Consider the following 22759-nt stretch of genomic DNA (forward strand, 5'->3'; position numbering starts at 1 on the left):
ATTTAAATTTTAAAATACTACATAAATCAAACAATTATAAATTATGCATAACAAAAATTATCGTAATTTAATACATATTCGAATATAAGAACACATCCTGTATTCGAATGAGAATTCTCGACAAGAACAGGTTTCTTGCATCGGCTATCTATGGCGCGTCAGTGTTTAGATTTGTTTATGACGTTTTACGTGCAATTTTAATGGTTTTATTGTTGTAATGTTATAGTTTATGTCACTGGCCTTAGTATTTATGTTAATGATTGAAATATGTTCGATGTCCTGGTGGACAGAAAAACTCTGTACAGTTTGTGTTTCCACCACACCAACTTCCTTTATATTAAGAATATTTATACAGTAAATAAATATAATATAAAGGTTTAAGTTCAATATAAAGATCAGGCGATATGTGAGAATAAAGTGGTCTACACTCAACCCTTACGTGGCGATTGTGGTTTAAGTTGGAGCGATTTGATTTATGTTTTGCATAACGGGGTATAAACTTTCGTTGAAATTTTAATGCGGACTTTGTGAAACTATATAGATGTGTGTGAATCCTGTCGAGTAGCTTTGACCTTAGAATGAGATGCGCCTGTATAGTGAGTATGTCTTTTACGATTAAATAAGTTACATCTCAGTAAATATAACAAAAGATTTGTCTTAGATACATAAATTTGGCCCTTCTGTCAGGTAGTTTTTTCTTTTTTCTTACAATAAATTTCACAAAAGAGAGTGTTCTATAATGTTTTGACATTATGTTCGGGTGTCCAAAATACCGCACTTACACTTATATTCACTACACTTGTTTTAGTAACTTAAATGGTTTAGTTCTCTTTAGGCTTTTTGTTCCTGTTCTATCAAGAATTATTTTAGTATTCAGTTGGTTATGACAGGATCATACCTACTGTGGAGACTACTTGTTTATAAAAAAGAAATAACAGGCAGCGACTATCTTATATTACAATTCCTATCTTACACTTTTCAAAGTCAAAGACAAAGTCATTGTGTTACACAAAGTCATTTATTCTTTTGTGTAACACAATGTACACTTATGAAAGTCAATAAATAAATCCATATTATATACTAAATACTTCTAATTTTACATTTACAAGTTTTCAAATGAAGGGCGTAGAACAGACGAGAAGAACTGACAATAGAATCTCCGCCAGTTTTTGTTTTACACAATGTTTGTAAGGAGCAACCATTACACCGTCTTCCATATGACATCTTAAGTAATTAGGAGATAATTATTTATAATAAAGCAATTAAAACAAAGATTTGTTCTCTGCAGTAGGCTTGGTGAAATATGAGCACGCACATGCTTGTGGGGGTAACACGCAAATACATAACATCCTCAACTCATCATAATACACATCATCAAGTTCGACCAGTCACGACAACCCGTTAACGAGTATGAAGCATGGCCAGCCATCGGCCCCCTCGCCATATTTTAAGGAGAGGAACAACCCCACGCATGGACGCTGCCACAAGCCTGATGATGAACCTTGATGAACCTTGAAATGTGAACGTTTCAAAACGCTATTACGATTTGCTTGTACCATAGAAAATAGAAATGTATGTATAACTCTAGATAACACATTTCTATTAATCTTATGGATTTGGGACCAATACGGTGACCATGATTTATTTGAATTTAAACCGGATACGGTTATGAGGACTCACAGAATAATGAAAATGTGGTTACGTAATTTCCTAATGGATGAGGAGTGATTTTATATCGTGTTAAATTCATTTTTTAATTTATTGCCACCTAATTATTAGCATTAAAATTGAAATTTTGTACGGGCGCCAGGAATACGGCTCAAGACTGGTTTTATAAATATATAGTAATAAATATTACTAATAAATTAGTAATAAACATTAATTACATTATCAACTACTTCAACATTTATCTAGAACTCAATCTCTTATAGTTAAGGCGGTGTTCGTAAGAAACGTTCTCGTTCAACAGTTTTTTCTCCTACATATCGCAAAAAAGTTTTTTTTGGCTCAATATATATTACTGACTAATAAATTAATAAAAAAATTTCAGAACCTGTTCAGTATATCCAGAGATTACACCCAACTTTGCCCCTTTATAATATAGATTATAATATATAGAACATTCCTTAAAAGTCATACGATCTGACTTTTAAAACTATTAAAGATCTGTCAAAACGTCTGTCGTCACATCTTAGAATTCGTCGAATTCTAAACCATCTTATATATTTATATAATTTTAAAGTTAATCTTTAACATAGATAATCTTTGCGAAGCCAAAGACCAGTGTTGTTTTCTAAGAGGTAGGAGTGCACAATTCTCAGTTAACGTTGCGTCGTCTAAATATTAAAAAAATATTATGTTTCTTTAATTTGAACATTGGGTAACTCCAAGACATTTTATTATGAATACATTTATTTGATGTGAAACATCTTAATGGGGCGCAATATGAACCTAATTGTTTTGACGGAGACACATGACTTCAAGTAAATTCTATAAGCACCTCAAAGCCATAAATTCCTGTCACAGAGTTAATTGTTTCGTTTTTATAAGAGTGCCTTAACAAAGCTGTTTACCATAAGACTTTAAAAGCCGCTTATAAAGTCTGAGGAATATTAAGAGTTTTACAGAAATAAATATGGAAAATTATTGGTTCTAATAACGTTGCAAGATCTTTCCCATTAATTTTTTTGTACGATATTTGTTGGTTACAACATTCATTATATTTTTATTTTTGTGATAAATTGAAGTTTTTATAGTGAGTATAAGTGATATGTCCGAAACAGACCATATTTTTTCTACTTTTTATAACAGAGCCAAAGCTTGTATTTGGAAGCTTATATTATGAATTTTATCGAAGTTTCTGTATATATCTCTTTAATTGAAGGCATGGGTGATCAGTTTTCTGTGTCTGTAAGAGATATTATTTTGCCAGAAACGGATCCTTATATCAACCCAGGCTGCATTTTACCGCCGATACTTACCGCTAATTGTGACTTCTGTATCTCAAAAACGTATAAGTACTACTTCTGAATCTTACCCATATTACGCACTAAACCAAGGAGTACACATCTTTCTTTGGATAGAAAATTAATTTGTTTTTCGAAGATCATATTATCTCATTATCTTCTATACATTAAAATACTTTGAACTTTCGAAATCCCTACTAAAAGATATTAATCATATTAAATTAGCTGGCATAATAAATAATATATCTCGTTACGAAAAGCAAGTTAGCGGCAAATTGAGAAATTGGAGCAAAAACTAAATTCATGGTTACCCGTTGACCCTCGTCAAGCGACATACGTCTCGAGTTTTACATAATTCAATCATAAGTGAGAGTTGAATTTGAAAGAATATAAATATTGACTTAAGTATAACGCCATAAATAACTAAATTACACATCCGTCTCCGCTCGTCATTGCGTAAATCCAATTTGACAGAAAGAGACTAATTCTTATAAAGGCCTTTATTGTTAGTCGTTTAAAATTGTTTAAGAAATATTCATATTTTTAATATGAATAAAGATGTGTTATTCTTGCATGCATTACAATTTTTAGATTTAGTCTCCCTTTTAAGTAAAAGATACCTGTGCCAGGGTCCCAGCTCCAAGGGCCTTGTAGGTGGCCTTATTAGATGTCCGTGGGATTAGGTATCTTAATTCCCGATCGTTGTGCAAATTTATTTCTAAATTGAAATTTGTTCCCTGCCTTTGGTAGGGTTGTACGGTACCAGGCGAGTGCTTAAACCGTAGATGAATGGCAAAGTCGAATTTCTTTGCCATGGGTATCAATCCTTAGAAAGGAGACTGTGAGGTTTAGGATGTAAATCAATACGTTCCAGGCCGAGAGCGCAAATTACAAGTGGTTTAGTAATTCAAGATCTTCTTTAATCTGATGCTTTTTTTTTTTTTTTTTTTTTTTTATAAAATAGGGGGCAAACGGGCAGGAGGCTCACCTGATGTTAAGTGATACCGCCGCCCATGGACACTCTCAATGCCAGAGGGCTCGCGAGTGCGTTGCCGGCCTTTTAAGAATTTGTACGCTCTTTTCTTGAAGGACCCTAAGTCGAATTGGTTCGGAAATACTTCAGTGGGCAGCTGGTTCCACATAGCGGTGGTGCGCGGCAAAAATTGCCTTGAGAAACGCTCAGTCGTGGAACGTCGGACGTCGAGGTGATACGGGTGGAATTTTGTATTTTGCCTCGACGTCCGATGCTGAAACTCAGCTGCAGGTATTAATCCGAACAACTCCTCTGAACACTCTCCATGGTAAATGCGGTAGAAGATGCAGAGTGACCCCACATCTCTACGCAACGCCAAAGGATCGAGCCGCTCGGAGAGGGATTGGTCATCGACGATTCGAACCGCTCTTCGTTGGATACGGTCAAGTGGAAGGAGCTGGTACTGGGGAGCCCCCGCCCAGAGGTGAGAACAGTATTCCATGTGGGGCCGTATTTGCGCTTTATAGAGTTGCAAGCGGTGGCCCGGAGTGAAGTACCGTCTCGCCTTGCTGAGCACACCAAGCTTTTTGGAGGCTAATTTAGCCTTTCCCTCCAAATGACCGCGAAACTGAACGTCGTTCGATATGTCAACATCATGTTGACATATCGAACGACATTATGTTGTATGTGCGAGCGAAAACAATCCGACGTATCACCTGTAATTAAACACTTGTAAAGCGATGTCAAATAATGGAAGACGGTTGCTGTAGCAGCTAGTCTCGGAGACTCTTGGTAGAATGCTAATGCGACAAGTTTCCCAATCGCGACGTAATGCGTGGTTCTTCAGTAGGTAAGACTGTTATAGCGAATACGATACTTAAACACCATACAATTAGTAATAGTTAAAATAATAATTTTGTATAACGTGCCGCACATGAGTGAGTATGTGTATAAAGGTGTGTATGGATGTTAGTGTGAAGCTTTATGTTGCTGAGTAAAATCAACCTACTCAGTAACATCTTCAGCTCTTCGTAAGGACTCGTCAGGACTCAGCCCGTAAGTTTTTATTACCCCATTTAATGATGACTTAAGTTAAAATTAGAAACAGATACCAATTTGCCCGGAAGTTCAATAAATTTGAACGATGTATTTTTTACGTTTAAGGCATCTTATATTTTTCTTTCTGATTCAATGTTCATTTCACTTCGCTGTGTGGAATGTAATTAAATTTTCATATTTTAACTAAATGTAGTCAATAAGTCTTATCACAGTAAGCTGCCTAGAATTAAGTGAATATTCTTACAAATAAATTATCAAATTTAATACTCTCAAAGCGATATATATAGCGAAAAAGCTTAGATTTAAAACAGAACAATTAAAGAGAAAAAAATAGTATAGATTTATTTACTAGCGGACTGTGGAATTGACTCTCGGTGGAGGTCTGGGAGATACGACCCAATTATTTGAAAAAAAGTATACACCCCTCCTCCCGGAAGCGCACTTACTAAAATGACATGGGCTGTTATGGCCGCTCTTTATGGGCTTCAATAGACACGCTTTCACAGCTTAAATTACTCGTTACTAGGCATTACAAGTTTCTTAAGATAATCTATTATCTCTAATTGAAGAAAATTTCATCGCCACGTATAAGTAGTCGAAATCTTTTGATTTTATATATATTTTCTAAAGACTAAAAGTCTAGACAATAATTAATTAATTTCCTTTAGAAACGAGAGGCTTATAATAAAATATTAAATTCGTGAAAGTTATTGGAATTTAAGCCGCTACTAACTGTTTCACAATACCTACGTAATTATAATTCAACAAACTTTCCCCAACTTCACCAACAAATAGGGGCTTATAATATTATTTTCAGGCAATTCCGACATTACATGGTACGTTTGGTATCTTTATTATATTTTTACCTGTGTGTTTTATATTATTCATTGAGAAATAAATGCTGTTAATTCTTCAAAATGGTTTATAGTTTTTTTCGTCAGAACACACAACTTCTCGTTTATACGGTTACATCCAGCATCATCTAGTGAAGCTTTCTGTTAACGTATTCTTTCATAACGGTAATAAAAATTCCCTGAAATCGACATATCTTACAACCAAAACATCAATATAATATAGGTTGAGGAAAAAGTTTCTTCGCATTTTTTAAGAAAATACAATTAGTTTATTTACATTAAACTAAAGTATGTAGGTACAATTTTGTTCGATAACATTTTGCCATCCTGTGGGTAGGAACATGATGCCATTGCTATAGAAGTTTTGGGGATACTGGTCAAAATACCGCGACAATTGGTTTTGCCCGTCCTCTCGTGATGTTGACACTGCCAAATGAATTCTGAAGAGACCGAAACAGGTAGAAAGCTGAAGGTCTGGTCTATATGGTGGATGCATAAACACCTCCCAACCAAGCTCTCTTAATTTTTGGTGAGTGGCTAAAGTTGTGTGAGGTCTAGCGTTATCATGATGAAAAACTACACCCCTTCCGTTTATACATCCCGGCCGCTTTCATCAATATCAGTATCAGTTGTTCGCAGTAGAATTCAGAATCGATGGTCTTGACTGGTGGTAACAGCTCATAATGCCCTTCAAATCCCACGATACACACAGCATCACCTTGTTGCGAGTTAACCCAGATTTCGCCACAGTCTGTGAAGCCTGACCGGCCTTTGACCACGGCCTTTTTTGCACTTTTTTTTCGTACGTGATGCACTTTTCATCACCAGTTATCAGCCTTTTCAAAAGTAGTTTGGTTTCATTACGTCGTAATTAAGAATCACAAATGAGTTCACGGTTCATTAGGTTTCTTTCAGTGAGCTCGTGAGGTACCCAAATATCGAGCTTTTTTGAGTACCCAGTCTTTTCAAATGCGCCAAAACTGTCGAAACTACTGATATACCGATCTTGCTCCACTTTTTCAAAAATGGATGCCATTTTATCTGTAATAGGGTGACCAGAGCGACGTGCATTTTCAACATAAAAATTTCCGGATTGATAACGTTTAAACCAAATTTGTCCTACTCTGACAGACACTGCACTAGGTCCATAAACATTTTGGCGGCTTGCGTTGCATTTTTACATTTTTTGTAGTAAAATTTTAAAATGTATCGAATTTTTTTATTAGATTCACTCATCTTGACAGTACAAAAAATAAATAAAAACCACAAATTGTCTTGTTTTGAATTTGGAATTATCTTCTTTAAAATTTAAACTTTTAATGATACCAAAACCAGCCTGAAACAAATAGTATAGGCAAAGAGATTGTATTACACGTCATACATACATACTATAATGCGATTAGACTTTTTCCCCAACCTTACATAATGTATCCACGACTGTCAAAACTGGATCGATTTTTGAATTATGTAACATTAAATCAAAAGCTTATTTTCGTTTTACTGCCGCCATTAAACATTCCAAATTAAACGACTTAAATTACTAAATTTATATGTGTTTTTGTCATATCAGCATCCTTGCTCGATTTAATACTCATATTATCGTATTCAACATTGTAGAATCGTAAATATATATAAAGAATAAGGTCGTAAAGTAGAAGGCACGTACGTCCCTGAGGCGCTATTGATTTATACGCACTTCGTGAAACGTTTGGTATGGCAGATTAACTGTGTATATCTACCTTTTTTAATTTTCTACGAGTTACCTTTCACTCTAGCATTACATTTATAATCATATTCCACAAGGTGTACTGTCTGTACTATGGAGCTTTCATTTCTAAATGTACAATTGACGAAATAAAACATCGTATGGAAACCGTCATCAGGAATAAAGTCTGTTACATAAGAACCAATAGAACAGACATACATATTGCCATGCATTATTTGGATATGAGTATATAAATTTAATTAAATGTAAAAATATTCCTTTTCACCTCGTAGTTTTGTACAGATCTTTACTTTTATTCTCTTTTGGAGCTTTATTTATTGTTTTATGTGTTATTAAGTATAAACACATCCGGGAGGCTGAGGTTGCTAATCAGCAGAATTATGGTCCCGTTCTACGTTTGATTGTGCAAATCAACATTCCATCCAGATCCGTCTCATGATATCTTAATTTAACTGGTTTACATATAGTTGTTAAATTTTAGTACATAGTTACGTAAATAAAATTATGTTTATTAGTAAATAATATGCATCTGTTTTGGCATATGCTGTAATGAATGCGCATCACCACTATGCGGAACCAGCTGTCCACTGAAGTATTTCCGAACCAATTTGACTTAGGTTCTTTCAAAAGAACAGCGTACCAATTCTTAAAAGGCCAGCAACGCACTCGCGAGCTCTCAGGTATTGAGTGTCCATGGGCAACGGTATCACTGAAAATCAAGCGACCCTCCTGCCCATTTGCCCCTAGTAATGTAATAAAAAAAAGAAATACCTATTTTTTTTTGTCTTGACAGATTGGCTCACAGTGACGTGGGCGCAAAGCGGGATGCAGTTACAAGCGGATGTGCCAGATAGTGACGATTCACTCAGGGGACGGTGAGTATTATATTTTAATAATGACAAAGCTACGTATAGAGGGTTTCATAGGTATAGGTTATTTATTTCGAAATTCAATCTTCATTTTAAAATGATTTATTTCTTTATGTATAGTAACGAAATTGACAACAACGAGGTGTTGTTTTCCTAAAGTCAACGTTCGATAGTGAATGCTGGGCATGGCAGAGGATCATTTAAAGTGGACTAAATGCCGTTAAAATCAGATCGTTAAGAAATATATTCCGTAATGATATAAGTAATAGTGAGATACTTGAGCCGACTGAGATAAAATAGGTCGTTGTGACGGATACGAACGGGAATGCTTAGGTGGTTTTGCCCTGTAGAAAGGATAAATGAGAAGCGGCTAATGAACAGGATATACAAGGAAACCGTGGATGGTGAAGAGGGGTAGGGTAGGACTTCTCGTACATACCTGGATGAAATTCAGTACGTACTAGAAAAAGGACACGTCAAAAGTACTCAAAATTGACTAGCTTGCATCGAGAATGTCATAAATGTGGATGAAGTGAGATAGGCTCAAGGGCGTAGCCAGTCGTCTTTTTCATATGTGGTCTCTTTCGGGAGGGCGTGATAGTTTTGATACATTACTTAACAATTAACCTACTAGATATTACCTAAGAACTAAACTACTAAGCCTAAATTTCTGCAATCGTTGGAGTTAGTTACAATAATATAATAATATTATCTTCTACACATATTAATGCTCTTTGTTTATTCGAAAAAGCATAATCAAATTTAGTGCTATATTATTTATTACACCATAATAATAAAAACATTATTTTAACAATTTCTAATGTTTCATGAATATTTTAACGCAGTTGGCGAAATTGAAGAGAAAATATTGTAAGAACTTATATTGCAACTCATTCCGTGTGTCGGAATCTAGTCGGTATGAAATAAAATAAGTGGAGCAAGCAAATACGAAGTATGAAACTAATAAAGGCAATGTTTGCTAATGACAGAGAGCTTCCAGGAACCGTCTAACAGGACACTTAGACGTAACGCTTACTACACGACATTTATTATACGATTTATGTGTCTGTTTAATAAATTATATAATTCTGGTTTGTGTGATCATTTGCTTATATGATCATCCAATTTTACAAGAAGATTTGATTTATTGGAAACAAAATAAACGTATATTAATGAGTTAAAATCAGTATTACAAAATTCTACGAAAATTTCATAACAGCGCCGAAGTTTGTCACAAGGCAAATAATGTAATGTATAAATTAAACAAACATAAGCTTAATGCCATCGTGAACTGAATTTTTGTTTATCGGATGATCTGATGAAATAATTTGTGTTGGACAGAATTAATTCAGTATAAATTTATTGGCTATATATTTTCATGAAATTGCTTTCTTGAATTTATTTCATCTTAAGCTGAATAATTTATATTCTTAGAACTGAACCAAGCTCTTATCGTATATATATAATTAGTGAGTGTAAAATATTAGTTCAATATTGTTTGAATTTATAGAAAGTGATATGGCGGTGATCCTTATGTCGTTTAATTAGTATCTTTGCATAATTTGAGTATCTTTCAATAAGGTATATAAAACAAGTTTTTTATTTAAATAATAATTTTGGTATCGTCTTATGTAAAATCGGTCAGTACACAGTTCTAAGGCATAGTTCCCTGTGTGTACAAGTCCGATGGGACAAGTTGTAAATTTGACTAAGATTAATAGTATGAGTAAAGACAAATAGACTGAACTTGTTATTTCTGTTTTCAATTATTAAATCATACTGAAACTATTTACTTAGTAACCCTAGAATATATAGTATTTAAAAATTAAAAGCAAATTCACGGACACAATTTGAATTCCGAACTGTGTCCATTTGAATCATTACTTTCAAAGCACCCTTTGTAAACTCAGAAAAGACAATAGCTAACCAGAAACTATACCGGGTTTTTTCAATATGGGACAACCGTCATCTAGTGGGCACTAAAATTAACTACTTCATTAAACAACAATTATAAAAACCCACATTACATCGCAAACACAATTCGACAAAATGAGACGAATGATTGAAGTATGGCAATTAGTTGTTGGATAACTTCTACGATAAATCATATAATGTTTAATTAGACTGAGTTTATACGCAACGGAAATTTGGATAATTTGAACTTCCAATTTTTTTTGTGAATTATTTCATTTCGGAGCCCCGTATTTTTGTATATATACATTTTTTATTTAATTTATTCTCTCAAATACATATTAAAAAGAGGACAATCAAACACTTAGAAATGTGTAAGATATAAGATATACACGTGTGAGTATTATATAACAACTTACGAACATAGTACTTTTATGACAACTTACAAAATTCTTTCGAGAAAAAGTTTTCTAATCTACCTACTCTATATTAAAGAATTTCCATAAAAAAACTTGTAAATTCTGTCTTTGGAACTTTAAGAGAAACCAAGTGAATATTTAAACAGTCCACAAAGCCTTTCAAAAATCAATAAGGTTTCATTCCAGTCCGGGTGCTTAATGATTCACTGAGTACCTCTTCTAAATATCGCCGACACGTTCTTATCACCACTTCATTATCTTTCCATTCCCGGAGACATTAAGTATTGCTTAAATGAAGTGTCTCCCGTTTTGTAATACTTGAAGCTGCTGAAATCTTTATTATTGTATAAAAATATTTTTTGTGATAATATTCTCTAATCTTGAGGGACCGGTTGTAGGTCGAGGTATTTTGACGTAGCGAAGAAAAGAAAGTACCAAATCTAGAAAGGCTCGCAAAGTGCGCGAGTCTTCTGGTATTGTAAGTGTCCATGGGCGTCGTCCTATCCATTTGGCATTGTTTATTTTTTGCCACAAAAAGTAAATTAAATTAATTCAATACCATACGATCGAAGCAATGAAAATTTAAAAAAAAACAGGAATAAATGTTTTATTTTTAGAGTTTCAGTTAGTTTATTTGGTTCAATCTTAAGATCTACTTCAATTGCAATGGGTTCAAATAAAAAAATCGATCTGTATGGTCAATTTACTGAGAGATGTATGTAGTGAAATAACACAGTTACTGGATACAGATATTTACGTGCATTTGTTTAGTTTTACTTTCACTAAAACATCGATATGTGTAGAAATAATTTATGATTAGAACTTTAAACGAGAAATAAAAATTCTTGGTAATTGCAATATAAGTTTAGAAATTGGCATTCATAAATAAACTACTTTAAATGAAAACTTACAAATCATAATTTCTATACAATTAGCTATTTATATATCGTATAGACCTTATCAATATCATACTCGAGGTATGTTAGCCTAGTAGCTTCAGCGTTTAAGTGTCATCCCTGAAGTCGTGGGTTCGATCCCTGGCTAGAATAGACTTTCTGTCTATGTGTACATAATACTTGCTCGTACGTGAAATAAACATCGTGAGGAAACCGGACCAATTGGTCTAGTTAGACCCAACAATCGGGATCGGCGTGTGTCAGGCACAGAAGGCTGAACGCCTTTTAGAATAAACAAATGTTCATAAATTGGATATTCAAATCTGAATACCACATCAAAAAAGTTGTAGCACGGTTTTTTTAAGTTTATATCAGACTAAATGAAAATCTAGGTTCAAAAGCGATGGAATATTTAAAGAAAAGCCAAAGCATATTATTAATTAAAATGAAGGAAATTGTTTGTCAAATTTCCTAAGATTGTCTTCCCTATAAATCAAGATTCTGTAATCCTATGGTATAACGGTGACAGGAGTGATGTACTAGTCCACATGAGGCCGTAAGTACTTTCGATAATCCTGGCGCTCTGGCGCCACCTGCGCTACTCGATTTTAACGAGATTTTAATTATAGTTTATTTTTCATTTATTGACCCATTAATTTCTAAAAATGTCCAAGAATGCGCAAGAACTACGGTGATTATAAAAAATATAAAACAATTACTTAGTAAGAAAACACTTTTTAAACGGATTGAAGCTATGTATTATTATTAAAAACTTATAATTATTTACATAATTTACATAATCACATAACAAGTGGGTAGTGCAACGTGTATTGGTGTGTCTTGTGATTTGTACTAAAATAAAATAGTATTTGGGTTTGAACTTTGTTACTTACAGTTCCATTGATGAATTAATGTTCCACTACACATTAATCGCAATTTTTCCTTAATAATATCCTATATTTAACTAAAATTAACTTAAAGTTTGATAATCACTTCTTCAAGTACCTTCATTTGAACTATTAATTTTTCACTTGCACCTTATTATGGAGGATCTTAAAAAGTCTTTAAGGGATGTATCCGAAATGGTGTCTACCAGAATGGAGGAGTTCCAGCAGCGCCTTATTGCAGCTCAGAATAGGTCCCCATCGCTGGAACAAACTCCACTTGCTAGGGAGTTTGAAACATTTAAAAGTTCTGTTCTATTCTGCCTAGAGAATCTCCAGTCTCAGATGGCGATTCTGTTTAGAGTGCAGGATGAGCAAGAGATGCGTAGTAGGCGAAAGTGTCTGTTGCTGCATGGAGTAAATGAAGCGAAGGATGAAAGCCCGGCCTCCATTGCAAATATGATATCCATCCTTTTAAAGTGTCCAAATGTCACGGAGCAGTGCCTTACCCGTTGCCATCGAGTAGGATTAAGATCCAATGAAAAGCCTAGGCCTATATTATTAAAGTTTCGTGAACATGCCGATAAGTTAAGGATCTGGGCTGCCAAGACTAGCCTTAAAGGCACTGGTATAACCTTGTCTGAGTTCCTAACAAAAACAAGGCACTCACTATTTATGGAGGCGAGAAAGCGGTTTGGTGTCTCAAAATGTTGGACCCAGGATGGACGTGTACAAGTGATTGGGGCTGATGGGAAACTTCGCCGCATCTCTTCGTTGAAGGAACTTGGTTCAGTCCCGGGCAGCATCCCGTCATCGTCCGCAGCTGATGATGCAAAGCGAACAAGAGACATGACCCGTAAGAAGGTTCCAAGAAAGGGTCATTAACTTCAGTGTCGGTGTTCCATGGTTCCGGGGTTATAATCAACTTTGTTGTCAACTGGTTTGATGTCATTAATTTTAAGTGTTAAACAGTTCTTTTTTGTTTTCCTTTTGTTTTAAAATATTATTATTTAGTATCTCATAACCTTAACTTTTGTTTACTTAGTGTTTTTAAAGACCCCACTGACAGATAATAACTAATAACTAGCAAGTGATGTGACACTGTCAAAAGTTGTGATTGTCAATTAATGATAGATTGTATCTATTTCCACAGTTCATAAAATTATTCTCTTATAATAAGCTTTTACAGTAATTTATCACTGCAAACTATATATAAATTCCCTTGGTAAATTGTTTTTTTTTTTTTTGGAAATAGTTACAATTAGTTTATTGAACCCCTTTGAGTTAATTTGTTTTTGTTTTCTTAAAGTGTGTGACTATATTTTCTGTTCACTAATATTAGCGATTGAGTGTGAACACAGGATCATTTTTGTACATAAATTAAAAATTTATATACTTAGTAGACTTATACATAAATATTATTGGCTAACACATGAATCACGATAGTGAAGCTCTTGAATTTGCATCGGTCTCTTCGTCGGATTTCGAATCATTCCATAGCGCTGAGATATCTCCCCCTCCCTTGCATAGTATCCTCACAGCTTTATTTAAAGACCAATCGCGACACTTGAATGTCATCCATATTAATGCTCAAAGCGTTCCTGCTCACCATTTGGACTTGTTGACAACATTTGTATCCAACGAAATTCACGCTATCCTTATATCAGAATCTTGGCTGTGTCCAACCCTGTCCTCCCTCAGCTATTCTATCCCCGGCTTCAACCTAATAAGAAATGATCGAGTTGGAATGCGTGGAGGTGGCGTCGCTATTTACCTACGATCGCACATCCCTTACACTATTATCAGTATGTCTCCTCAACCACCACCACCTAATGAATGCGAGCATCTTCTGGTCGAGGTCATGCTCAGTAAGACTAAAATTCTCCTTGGAGTGTTTTACTCTCCTTCTCTTTTAGTCGATTATTTCGCAGGCTTTGATAACACTCTTGAAAAATTTTCGCCTCTCTATAAAAACATAATAGTTATGGGTGATTTCAATACCTGCTTAATCAAAGACGACTGCCGATCGAAAAAGTTGCTCTCCATCACCGAATCTTATAATCTTCATAACCTGCCACTTAATGCCACACACAAAGTCCCAGGCTCCACTCCTTCCTTATTGGACCTTATATTTACCTCTTCTCCTGACCTAGTTACCAACCATGGCCAACTTCCTGCTGTTGCTTTTTCTCATCACGACCTCATTTATTTGTCTCTCAATCTTAAACCTCCTAAACTAAAACCCACCGTAGTCCTTAGGCGTAATTTTGCTGCGATCGACACCGAGCGTCTGCTTATAGATGCGGCCAGAATTGACTTTAGCACGATTTACGAGTGTCCCACCCTCAATGGTAAAGTTGATTTACTAAATGCCTCCATCACTAATCTTTATGATATACATGCTCCTTTGAGGCCCGTTAAACTCAAGCATTTACCTGCTCCTTGGCTCAACGATGAAATCAAATCTTTGATTAAACAAAAAAACCGTGCTAAGGCCAAGATGAGAACAGCCAAAACGGATAAGGAACATGTATTTTACAAAACCTTGCGCAACCGTTGCAACACGCGTTGTCGCGATGCGCAGAGACGACACATTCACGACTCAGTGTCTAATGGGGATCCCTCAAAAATATGGAAATTCTTAAAATCTCTGGGTATCGGTAAGCCACCACGTACTGCCATGACTCCCGATATCGACGTAAACAGCCTAAACGCCCATTTTACCTCTCACTCCACTTCAAGTAATATCGATCTGGACTTAACACTTGAGTATATATCATCTCTCCCTCGTCCTAGTTTTCCATCTTTCTCTTTCGATGAATTCTCTAGTCAGAAAGTTGAATCGAGTATTTCTTCTATTCATTCCAACGCTGTTGGTTCTGACCTGATTAGTCGTGCTATGATCATACCTATTCTCTCTCTTATACTTCCTGTAATCACACATATTTTTAATTTTTCCATTTCTATAGGTGAATTTCCTTCTTGCTGGAAGGATGGACTTATCATCCCTATCCCCAAAAAGGCTAATCCTAGTACTTTTTCTGATTTTCGACCCATCTCGATTCTGCCATTTCTATCCAAGGTACTTGAACGCCTCATACATGAGCAATTAAATAATTTCCTAAACAAAAATTCCATACTGAATCCACTTCAGTCTGGGTTTCGACCTGGACATAGCACTACTACTGCTCTGGTCAGAGTAGCCGATGATATTCGCGAAGGCATGGACCACAAACAACTCACAATTCTCACACTGCTAGATTTCAGCAACGCTTTTAATACTATTAATTTTAAAATTCTAATGGGGTTGCTTAGATCTATTAATATTTCTTCTCATGCTGTTAACTGGTTCTCTAACTATCTTAATGGGCGCCGCCAGTGTATTAAGACAAGCGATTGCATATCTCAGTGGAGTTTGATTGAATCTGGCGTTCCGCAAGGTGGCGTACTTTCTCCTCTTCTTTTTGCTATATATATTAACTCCTTAACTTTCCGACTTTCAACTAATTTTCATTTATACGCTGACGATCTTCAAATCTACGTACAATCAAGTCTCGATGATCTCCCGCAAGCCATACAATCTACCAACAATGAGCTGGCAAAGATAGTTGACTGGAGTAAAAAATTTGGTCTTCTAATCAATCCCAAAAAGAGTAAGGTATTAATTATTGGCAGCCCCTATTTCACGACGAGAATTGATTGGGCCAGGATATCCCCTATCCATATCGATGGTGTAATTTTAAATTTTAGCCGTACAGTAAAAAATTTGGGGGTTTTATTTGATCAAAATTTATCCTGGGAGCAGCATGTTAAAGAAGTTAGCCGAACATTATACGGTGCCTCCAGTATCCTTCGACGTCTCAGTAATTTTCTTCCCTTTAGTACCAAAACCTCACTGGCGCAATCTCTCCTCCTGCCTTTACTGGACTACGCCGATGCCTGCTCCTCCGATCTTAACGAGGAATTGCTAAATAGACTGGATCGTCTCCAAAATTTCTGTATCAGATTTATATTCGGTCTAAGAAAGTACGATCATATCTCTGCGTTCCGTAAGCGGCTAGGCTGGTTGCCAATTCGTCAGCGACGCGATGCTCATGTTCTTCATCTCCTATATTCCATCCTGTTCAACCCTAAAACTCCTTCCTATCTCAAAAATGATTTCAATTTTTTGGGAGCCCATAACTATAGCTTACGCTCTTCCGAAAATTATACCCTTGAAATCCCATCTCATAACTCCTCCTTTCTTGGCGATTCCTTTAAGGTCTCCGCAGTTAGGCTATGGAATTCACTTCCCGTCCCTATTCGCTTAGCTCCTTCTTTATCTTCCTTTAAATTTCTTCTGTACAAACATTACCTGTCCACATCGTATCCCGAACTTTCTTACTAACTACTAACTGACGTGAGACTTATCTTAAATTATCGTGATTTATGTGTCTTTTTACTCTTTAATGTATCTTTAATATTTTATTCCTGTTTAGTTTTGTTTAACAACTGTGTATTACATGTATTTTGCACTACTTGCCTATCTTATTTAATACATTTATTTTTTTCTTTACTCACAGTGGTTGCCTGGAAGAGATCGCTCGTAAGCGATAAGGCCGCCAGTTGCCCTCCTTTTGATTTAATTATGTTAATTTTTATTTTTATTTTGTAGTGTAACGAAGTGTAAATAAATAAATAAATAAAATAATTTAAAATTTTTATATCGATGAAAAAAAATTTAAATTGTGTTACGACACAAAAATAAAGTAGACAATAAAGAATGTAATTATGAAATAATAAGTATAACAAATATTTATTTAAGAGATATAATTTTCTTTCCTTACAATATAATGACAAGGATAATTAACGTTTATTTGAGATAACATAAATTTGACTTGCAATATATGAATAAATGAAGGTAATATATAAGATAGGTATAATATAGGTATAAGAAATATTGTAGTGTAATAATCTTTCGATTCATTATCAATTTTTTTTTTGTAAAGAGAAATTAATAGTTAATATATTAAGAGACAAAATATAATATTGTTGCCCTCCTTTGTCAATTGTTTTCAGTACGTCAAGAAATCTCACAATCTCAACGTATAAGTGGTTTTAAAGTAAATGACAAAAGTGATGATTTTATTGCAGTTTTACTAATAACAGATTGTTTTTAAAATATAGCCACATTTTTTAATCCAAAGTTTAGTAGGTAGGTAAGCCACATAAGGGGTGATTAATTAGGGAAGTTTAATGCGACCGCAGGCGTCATCGCACCAGTTTCGGGTTAAATTTAATAATAACTTGATTTTCATTCTGTATATTTCTTTTCATAAAATGTATTTTATATTTGACAATACCTTAATAATTAATAGTATTTTATAGTATTTTTGTTTTATTTTAGGAAACTTCTGTGCACTACACAGTTTAAAACTGTAAATTCATAAAAATAAATAGTTTCTCGAGTAACGTTCGTTGTTAACGTTTAATGAAAGTAATATCGTAAATGTCATAATTGTAAGGATGGAAAAGTTGCATACGCAGTGGCCGACCTGTATTGATGTGTCATGAATAAACATAAATAAAAAGCCTTAAAGCTTGCAGTTATAAACATATATATCTGTGACAATAATCGAAACATTATATGCGTAAACCTTCTTCATACGTCATCAGACTTTATAAGTTTTACGGATTATGCTTTCAAATAGTTCCTTAAATTAAGTTTATACAGTTTGCCCGAGTTTGATATATTATAAAAAATGTGTAGTGCATTTTATCATTATTATTTATTTTGAGTGTAAAATTATATAACTTCAAAAAGGATTGGATCAGAATCCAGAAATATATATAAATGATAAACCGTAGTTGTCGTTTTAGTGTGAAGTTCCTGTAATGGTAGAAAATAAGATTAATAAGTAGATTTATCACCGATATAGACATATATAAAAAAGAGAATTCTAAAACTAGTGCAGTTCGGCAGTGGACCGTTGATAGCAAAAAGTAAAGTAAATAAAAAAGAGAAACTTCGAACGTATATAATCGTACATTTCGCCTTCGCTTCCCATTTTCTACCGAAAAACTATTTCTAAAATTCTCGTCTGATTTTTGCACTTATTGTCTATGTCAAAACTAACTTAGACACATATCGAATACTTTAAAAACATTCCTCTTATTAGGAAATTAATGTTTGAGGCATAGAAGTGTCACTAGTTCGATATAAATATTTTAATGATTTTACCCGCTCTAAATTCTATCATAGTCGATGTTTAGTTAGACTAAGTGTTACGAGGGTTTAGTTATTTAATTAAAAATCTATAATCATTTCAAAATCATGTGCAAGTAATAAAAATATTCCTACAAAGTTTTGTATAATAATTCTAAGAAAAAGAAGACGATCGAAAATTTATTTATTCAATTACAAATTCTTTTGTAATGCATACGTAAAGGAATGTATCATGCAAGGCGATATTAAATAGCGATATAGTTTCAATTTGTACATTTTGAATTTCTTTCCAGATAACTCGAAGTATAATATCTTGTCTCAATTACGAGTTAATTAATTCTGAAAGCATCTATTATCCTCATAAGAGGATACTCGTTATCCCAATGAGTGTGGCTTCACTCGATTGTATAAAAATGATTTGTAGAAAACCATTGGTCACATCACGAAGTGAACAAATGTACGACACGATACTCAGTTACAGTGAAGACAGAACTGAAGACATAAACTGACAAATTTCTTAGAAGAAAGTGATACTTCTTTTGGCGCGTTAGGGAAAAATGATAAGGGTAAATTTTGACGATGCTCACGCACACCGATACAAAATACCGACACTCGTACACCGCCACAAAAAACCGACACTCTGCAGTTAGCACAGTCAGTCATGTCTTTAATTATGAAGAAATATTTTTTTTGTGATCTTTAAATAAACTTTATTTTCTATTGTTAGTGTAGTTTTTTCAAAAAACGTAGAATAAGACGAAAGAAAAAAAAAGATTTTTCTCTTGTTACGCCAAAGAAGTATAACATCTGTACTTATGTACAGACACACGTTTTTTTTTTAAATTATATATTATATTTTAGTTTATAAAAATATAATAATTAGATTATAATTTAGTTAAACTAATAGGCAAGTAGGTGATCAGCCTTCGGTGCCTGACGCACGCCGTCGACTTTTTGGGTCATAAAACGCCGTCGGCTTGTCGGCTTGTCTAAGACCCAAAAAGTCGAGGTGCGTCAGACACAGAAGGCTTATCACCTACTTGCCTATTATATTAACAAATGATCATGAAACAGATACATAAATCTGAGGCCTAGACCTAAAAAGGTTTAAAGACATACTAGAAGAACACATACAAAAATAGAAAAAATGTTTTATTCGGCATTCATTTGGTTATAAACTCATACTCAAAATAACTTTATTCATATAGATAAACAAGTGCACTTATGAACGTCAGAAAAGAAGTTAAATTAATTGTAAATTTACATTTACTACCAGTTCGCAAGTCAAGGGCGTAGAGCGGGCAAGAAGAACTGGCAAGAAACTTTCCGCCACTCTTTTTTATTTGTAACATACTCTCTTTGAAGATTATTTAAAAAGAGAAGGCATTAAAGTAACTAAGTATAAATAATATTTAAAAGAGGTCAGGAGTCCTATTGAGTGCTAACAGATGACAGCGCATTGAATGGCTGAGCGGTAACCGATGTTGCTAATCAAGGGCGGTAATTAGCTGTCAACGTAATGAATAGGCCGCTTCATTCGCTGCCCGGCGCCTAATTAAACACCCTTGGATCGAAATATAGCTTTTATATTGTTACTTGGCGTGGAAGACGAAAGCTTTAGACTAAATAGTAAATATATAAATATAATATAACATATTATGTTTATATACTTCGTGCAACAGATGGCCTTCTATATATTTGACCTTCAAACGTCATACCATATCATCATACGTGAAAATTAAACAATATATGTTATAAAATATAATTTAAAAATAATTTAATATAAAACTGAAAGCTTTCATGGAAAAAAATATTTGATTGATTATCCTAAAATAAAGAGTGACGTTGTTTTTGCTAAAATTCTTTATTGAAATGTTTTATTTATTCTATAAAAAACTGAAAATATATTGTTATAAGGTGCGGCAGAGCGGGCAGCCTCGCAGCGACACCTGGTGAGAAGCTAATGGAATTGCTGAGACCTAACCCTGGCACGCCAAGAAGACACTCCACAGCGGCCTGTGCACCACCACAACCCAGACCCTCGGGGTTCGTCTACTGTCCCTCGGATGCATTGCCTTACTGCCCACCTTCGAGACTGGCGCCCCCGCGGCTTGTAAAGGTGAGACACATATAGAGGGAATACAGCCCAAAGCTGAGTACAGAGCGTACCAAATCCAAATAAAAAATAGTTTTTCCCGGTAACTAGTACTTCTAGGTACACAGTTACTAAAACAACTAGACAAACAACAACACCAGCTACAACAACAGCGAGACCACGAGGGGAGTAGCGGCTGGACTGAAATTTGTTATATTTTATATTTGGCTAATCAGAATCTAAAAAATTGCATATTGGAACAAGTTATAAATACTGTGTTCTTAAATAGATGATCTTCGGTATATAACAAAAGTTTTATGAAAAAACAGTTATTACCGCAGGTACCAAGTTCTTATCAATTATTCTTTGTAAGGCCGCGGCTCCCGGGAAAAGTTCAGAGATCAATACATCATGTGTAATTACCGAAGACTACACCCAATATTGGCTATAGATATTGCAGCTCCATCCCAAAGATGTTTGTCTTATTAAATTTTCTTTGCCAAATATTTGTATTCATAATAGAGACTTTCACATTAAGTAATTTTTCTAATATTGACTTTATCGTTTTTTGGTTTTTAAATTTCACTCGTATTAAATGCTATTACAAAATTTAATAATAATAACTAATTAGAACAAAATAATTGAGTTGTCGTTGAGTTGTTGTTGTTGTTGTGAGTACCCATAAAGTCCAGAATTTATGTGATATGATATTGGATAATTAATTAATGAAATTTTGATCATTGCATTGCCTGATTTGCATGTAATTAACACAAACGTATGAACTCCTTACTCGCAATTACTATTTTAACACGAGCCTTGACTTTATTCCTCAGCGTAAAAGCAAGTAAAAGAAATGAGTTTGTTCCTTAAAAATACTATTTCTACTTATAAAATATATTGTTACAGTTACCACCGCCACCAGTTCAGCCAGTGCAACCACAGCCTCCTCCAGTGCCACAGAGAACTGCTCCTGTCGCTCCCCTGCCAGTACCACCTGCTCCACCCCGGCGGTCACCACAACCACCAAGAAGGGTCCCCCCACCTACACCCCCTAGACCCATTCCTACAGACCCCAACGGCAATCGTCGAATACAAACGAATCCTCCAAGATTGGACTGCAACCGCAATCCCTCACAACCCCAATTCCCAACTCAACCTTCCGTAACGTCACAAATCCCACAACAACCTCCACCACCACCACAACCAACAATACCGAGGCGGCCGCCACAGAAGATGCCAGATAACCCTCTGCCACAGACACAGATCAAGCGCTCGCCGAGTTCAGGCTCAACTATAAGCGTACGACAAGACTCTAATGTTTCGTCAGACTCATTTAGCCAAACCTCGTCACCTTCTTATACAACAAAAACAATGGAGGCACCATTATTGCCGCAGCAGCATTTGAATAAGAGTCTGAACGCGAAGATAGCGCGTGGCCTCCTGCTTAAAGAACAACAAGAGAAAGAGAATGCAAACTCATCGATTACAAAGAGTATGTCAACGCCAGCGTCTCTTCAGACCATTGTCCGATTTCAGAATGGCAGTAATATGTCGTTGCATCATCGGGTAAGTTAATTATTTTCTTTATGAAAACAAAAAGTAATTTTATAGTTTATTCATCTAGTTACTTCGTATACTGAACGTTAAAGAAATGAATCTAAAATTAATAAAAATAATAATAATAATTTATTGCAAGAATATGGTACAAAAAGGTACAATAGTAAGTTCGCTTATTCTGCCACACACCATGCCGCGCAAATTTGTATTTAATGGAGTTTTACATTTTACATTATGAGTCATATAAATTGGTCAATTCTTATATTATTTATATCGTACGTGTCATATCAAATGTTATTAAATTTATATCAACTACAGTGTCTCACGCAATATCATTTATTGAAT

The 22759-nt window shown here is 34.7% G+C and overlaps 1 protein-coding gene across 1 annotated transcript in view; it reads left to right on the plus strand.

The window, feature by feature from the left end:
- The window catches only part of LOC123714297 (atrial natriuretic peptide-converting enzyme-like), an 82661-nt gene that overhangs the window by 12748 nt on the left and 47154 nt on the right, over nt 1-22759 (plus strand). Inside the window, exons 2-5 of the mRNA XM_045668513.1 lie at nt 8372-8453; nt 20680-20881; nt 21764-21983; nt 22053-22423. Of these exons, the coding sequence (XP_045524469.1) occupies nt 8372-8453; nt 20680-20881; nt 21764-21983; nt 22053-22423 (875 nt within the window). The remainder of the gene's footprint in view (nt 1-8371; nt 8454-20679; nt 20882-21763; nt 21984-22052; nt 22424-22759) is intronic.

Source organism: Pieris brassicae, chromosome 9 (genome assembly GCF_905147105.1).
Source record: "Pieris brassicae chromosome 9, ilPieBrab1.1, whole genome shotgun sequence".
In the NCBI taxonomy this organism is placed as follows: domain Eukaryota; kingdom Metazoa; phylum Arthropoda; class Insecta; order Lepidoptera; family Pieridae; genus Pieris; species Pieris brassicae.